Source organism: Crocuta crocuta, unplaced genomic scaffold (genome assembly GCF_008692635.1).
Source record: "Crocuta crocuta isolate KB4526 unplaced genomic scaffold, BGI_CrCroc_1.0 scaffold110, whole genome shotgun sequence".
NCBI classification, from domain to species: domain Eukaryota; kingdom Metazoa; phylum Chordata; class Mammalia; order Carnivora; family Hyaenidae; genus Crocuta; species Crocuta crocuta.
Genome location: NW_027527386.1, coordinates 2,811,515 through 2,816,759, shown reverse-complemented (window position 1 = coordinate 2,816,759; position 5,245 = coordinate 2,811,515). Strand labels below are relative to the sequence as shown.

Genomic DNA, 5,245 nt, shown 5'->3' with positions numbered 1-5,245 from the left:
CCACCAACTGGCCCCTGCCGTCTGCCTAGGGTGCCGGCCGGCATCGTCGACCACTCACAGCTGAGGATGTGATGGCCCGTGGGGCTGGGGCCGGCCCACAGTGACCCCAGATCTGACCCCAGACCTGGCCAGCTCCCCCTCCGTCCTCACAACCTGATGGGTACCGCCTGGGAGCCCCATGGGCATTGCCCCTCACTCGGCTCTCCGTCCTTGTCCCGTCTGCCCCCCCATCCCACCCTGCCCTCCCCAGTGTGACGTTAGCCTCGTCACCCAGCCTCATGGGGGGTGAGAGTGCCCCTGGGACAGCCACGCCCCCCCCCAAGCCCCTAAACAAGCGTCTCCTCCACAGCAATTCATGGAGACCGAACCTGAGATGCTGGCCATGGAGACCGTGGTGCCCGTGTACTTTGCCGTGGAGGACGAGGCCCTGCTGTCCATCTACGAGCAGACACAGGCCGCGTCCGCCGCCCAGGGCTCCGCCTCCGCCGCCGAAGGTAGGTTGGGGCTGCAGGCTGGGGCCGGCCTGTGGGGTCNCCCCCCCCCCCCCAGGCCTGTGCTGGCAGACCCCTGGGAACCACTCACCGGGGGAGGGGCTCCCATCTTCAGCCTCTGATGGTTTATGGGAAACGCAGGCGCCTATTCCACCTGCCGAGGACTCTGTCCCTGTCCCCGTTGTCCCCGGGTCTGTCGGGGAGGGGCTGCAGCGTCCTCGGGGAGACGGGGAAACACGGGACCTCTGTGAGCTCAGAGCAGGGCCGGGTGGCTGTCGAGTGAGCGCTGGCAAAGGTGGTCAGAGACGCCAGGGAAGGGACCTGCCTGACCTCCCCTGGTCACCCGTGTGAGTGACCGGCACCAGGGTGCGCATGTCTGCCCCCCAGTCCTCAACGCCGTGCCGTGGTCCACGGGGCAGTGCTGCGTACAGCTGGCCTTAGACCCAGCCCTGCCACCCGGGGTGTTGGGGCGACAAGGCTGAGGCCTCTGGTTCTGGAGCCCCCCTGCCCCCCTCCCCGGGGCTTGGCCTGACGCCCTCTCCACTGTCCTCAGTGCTGCTCCACACCGCCACGGCCAACGGCTTCCAGATGGTCACCAGCGGGGTCCAGAGCAAGGCCGTGAGCGACTGGCTCATCACCAGCGTGGAGGTAAGTGTCCGGCCCTGCCTGCCTCACTGGGACCCGGGGAGGGGGCCGCCCTGGCTCACTGAGCTCCCCTCCATCTGTTTCCCCTCTGATAGGGAAATTGGGTCAAATCTCCCCCAGCCCATCTCCTGCCTTCCATTGCCAGCCCCAGCCATACGTCAAGCCTCCTCTTCCTGCCTCAGGGCCTTTGCACTGGCTGTCTTTGCCTCACAGAGAGCTCCCCTTCCCCCTGTGGCGGCTGCTGCTTATCATACCACGATACCTCCATGGCTGTGTTCTCAGGACCTAATGGGGCCATATACCCCCCGTTGTCCACAGCTCAGCTGAGCTGGGAGAGAGCTGAGCTCTGGATGTTGAAGTAGCTGATTAAAGCAGCAAGCCAGACACGAAAGAGTTCCACCTGTAATCCCCTACGGTGGGCATGTAAGCGAGCGTCTAGGCGGGGGAGACCCTGACTCCGCTGCCCTGATCTCCCCCATGTCGGCAGCCGTGGGGGGGCCTGGACAGAAGGCTCTGCCAGTTGTGTGGAGCCAGGGTGGGGGGTGGCGAGGGGGAGGGCCATCTTGTCTTCATGGTGTCCTGTGTCCGTCGTGTCCCCACGCCCGTGACGAGGTTCCCCTGGAGCCTGCCTGGGAGACCCTCACAGAGGCCCCCCACCGGCCTGCAAAACCAGAGATTGATTTTAACCTGGGGCTGGAGTCCTCCCGTGGCGCGGCCTTACTTCCTCTCCAGCGATCTCTCCGCGTGTCACTGTCCGCGTGTCACTCCCCGCATGTCACTCTGCTGGCCCCAGTGCCCAGAGACCACGTTCGTGTCAGCCTCTGTGGTGTCCCGGGAGCCTGAGCAGGTGCTGGTGCCCAGGAGGCCCTCCGTGAGCACTGAGGCCGAGTGCACTGGTCGCCCTGTCCTGTGTTAGGGCCGGGCTCTGTCCTCCGTGTCAGCTTGGCTTCTGTGGCCCGAGTCCCAGTGGCTTACAGCAGATGGTGCAAGGCTGCTTGGCCGGGCCTGGCGTGGGCGTGCGGGCTCCGTGCGGGTTGGGGTGCAGGTCCCTCCCCTCTGCAGAACTGAGTGAGTCCGCCTCAGGTGTGTAACCGGCGTGCCTCTCCGTGAGCACGGGGAGCCCTGCGGTGGGCAGGGTGCCCTTCCTTCCTGAGAGACTCCCCTGCGGTCGGGGAGGTCTGAGGGCGGCAGACGGGCACTTAGACGCAGCGGGAGGCGGGCTCTGCTAGGGCAGCGAGTGCCTGCAAAATCGGCCCGTTCCATTCGGTGCGGGGCCCTCCAGGACGCCCAGGCTGCCAGCTCTGCGGCCGCGAGGAGAGTCAGGGCTCCCGGCAGGGCGGGCCAGCCCGCAGGGCCTGGATGCGGGGGGCTGCGCAGGCCGATTCAGGGTGTGGGGAAGCGCCGCAGGTCCGAGCAGTCGATGAGATTGACTCCTCTTAAAATCCTGCGAAGGATCGTGGCAGTTTGGGCAGAGTCCTTGTCATCGGGCTCCCGAAGGTCGGGCTGAGCAGAAGCTGGTGCGCGTTCCGGGGGTTAGTAGCAGCCAGAGCCGCCCAGGATCTCGTGGGTTCTTCTCGCCATTTGGGCGGGAGTCTGTTTCAGCCTGCCAGGCTGGCCGTCCAGGCCCCTGGTTCTAGCAAGCTCTGCAGTGCGCTGAGCCCCCACCAGCCCTGTTGTCCGGGGGGAAGCAGGTGTGCTCGCCTGCCCTCCTACTCACCCTGAGCCCCCGCTGGCTCCCAGCCGACGAGGATCAGCCTGTCTGTCGGGGAGGGAGGTTCGAGCCGCTGTGGTCGGCAGTGTGCCCATGTCTCGCTGTGGACGGCAGCCTCCCACCCGACACAGCCGAGGCCCTCGCAGAGCTCACCCTCTGGTTGGGAGGGTCAGATAGACGGGGCCTCACCATGTGCCGGCAAGGACCCCAGGCCGCACCGTCTGACCCCTCTGCAGCCGGGGACTGGCCTCGCACGGGAGCAGTGGAGGCTGAGGCCTTTGCTGACAAGAGCTGGTTCTGCGTCACCCACGTGACTTCAGCGAGGGCCAGGTTACAGCTGTTGGGACCGCAGCCGGGGCACCAGGACCTGGATCCCGGGCCCCGATGAGCTCCCATGGCCGCGTTCCTGACGCTGCGTCCCCTCCTCAGCAGAGCTGTGCTGCCACCCTGATGGCGGCTGGGGGCTCAGCCTTTGAAAGATGGGCTGGGTTTCCAGGTGGGGAAGCAGCTAGAGCAGCAGTCCGCGTGCTGCGGGCCTCGTGACCATGTGTAAATAAAGTTTTATTGGCACACGGCCACAGCCATCAGTTCACGCACCGTCCATGACCGAGCCAGCAGAGCTCGAGACACTGCCCCGCCCCCTGGGGGCCTCCGGGCTGTTTCCGGGGACCAGGGCCCCTGCCAGCGTGCCCTTCACAGACTGTGTCCCTGCAGGGCCGGCTGACCGGGCTGGGCGGAGAAGACCTTCCCACCATCGTCATCGTGGCCCACTATGATGCCTTCGGAGTGGCCCCTGTACGTACACGGCACTTGGGGGAGGGGCACGGGCATCCCCACCCCCAGCCCTGCCGCAGCCTGGCTTTGTGCCCTGCAGCTCAGGTCACAGCAGCAGCGCCCACCCCCTGAGGGCCCAGGAGGATCCCGGGCGCGGGTGTCATCATGAAGCGGGTCTCGTGGCCAGGGTCCCACAGCAGATCGGTGGCCAGTCCAGAAATGGAGCCCAGGGCGTCTGTGCCAGGATCCTCAAGACCCCTCCCAGGGGCAGGGATGTGCGCAAAGCGCCCAGGTTCCCACTGGGGGTCACTCAGCAGGCCCTTCTGCCGGCTCGGGTGGAGACCCCAGGCCAGGAGGGGAGCAGGTCCTCAGCACAAACCTCGGGTCTGCACAGACAGCTCAGGGACACAGGCCCCCGGCCGGCGAGGGTGGCGGGCGCCCTGGAGTCCTGGGCAGGCCTCTTGAGCCAGCCTCTGGGGAGGGAGGGGTCGGGCCTGCTGAGCTCTGCTGCCCTGCGGGCCTCCCCCTCCACCCCCGTGCCAAGCTCTCTGAGCCCCCTGCACAGTGAGGTCACGGTCACTGCTCACTCTCAGCAGCTCGTAAACAATGCCTGTGGCTTCATCAGGAAAGTCTTGCTTTGAAAGAAAAACTGTCCAAACCAAAGAGGTTGCCAGTGGCAGCTCTGCGTGAGGCTGGCCGTGTGACCGCGGCGATGGCAGGCAGCCGCCCCAGGGCCACCCCGCCTGGGAGGCCGATGCCTGGATCCGCCAGGGCCAGAGGCAAGGCCTGAACAGTCTCCTCAGCGCTCAGCCTCGCTGTTATTTCCCTCCTGCCCGACCCGCAGTCTTTTCAGATTATTTTGTCCTCGTCCCTTATCCGCTGCCGTGAAGTCCACCTGCCTGCTTTCCTTGAGATGCAATTCATTTGAAATTTATTCTCTCAAAGCAAATATCTTAGTACAGTGCAGGACACTTAGAGACACATCTACTTCCAGAACGTTCCATCCCCCAAAAGAAGCCCCGTTCCCATCAGCTCACTACCCCATTGCTCCCCGGCCCCCGTGAGCCCCCCTCCCGTCCGTGGAGGAGCCTGTTCTGGACGTTTCACGCACGTGGACTCACACCCCGTGTGGCCTCCCGTGTCTGGTTCCCTCCCTGAGCAGTGTTGCCTTTTCTCCCAGAATTTTCATACATCAGCATGTGACGTGTTGGTTTACAGGCTCTGACCTGGGGGGGCCCAGGCCCTAGTGCAGGATCCATTTTGTTTTTTAAGCTGACCACCACGCTGCTGGGAAGGTTGCTTCAAATCATAGAACGTAGAGGAGTCAGGACCCTTCACAGCTGGGGGCGCCTGCACTGCCCTCCCGCCCCCAGTAGCGGGGGGGGGCACATTCCTGGGGCGGCGTGGGGTGGAGTCTTGGCGAGCGGGGAGCAGGGTGCTGTCGTCCTAGGGGTGGGGCAGGGGAGCGAGGCGCGGCCGGGGACTGAGTGCAGGCCGTTCAGGGTGGGCTCCAGCCGCCGGGGGAGGGGGGTGGCCAGGTGACCCCCAGCCCCGTGTGCCCCTGCCCACAGTGGCTGTCGCACGGTGCGGACTCGAACGGGAGCGGCATCTCCGTGCTGCTGGA

General features: G+C 65.7%; 1 protein-coding gene across 1 annotated transcript in view; it reads left to right on the top strand.

Annotated features, from left to right (window-relative positions):
- Positions 1 to 5,245, top strand: part of NCLN (nicalin) — an 18,534-nt gene that overhangs the window by 9,081 nt on the left and 4,208 nt on the right. Inside the window, exons 4-7 of the mRNA XM_077751840.1 lie at positions 350 to 494; positions 1,045 to 1,139; positions 3,562 to 3,642; positions 5,193 to 5,245. Of these exons, the coding sequence (XP_077607966.1) occupies positions 350 to 494; positions 1,045 to 1,139; positions 3,562 to 3,642; positions 5,193 to 5,245 (374 nt within the window). The remainder of the gene's footprint in view (positions 1 to 349; positions 495 to 1,044; positions 1,140 to 3,561; positions 3,643 to 5,192) is intronic.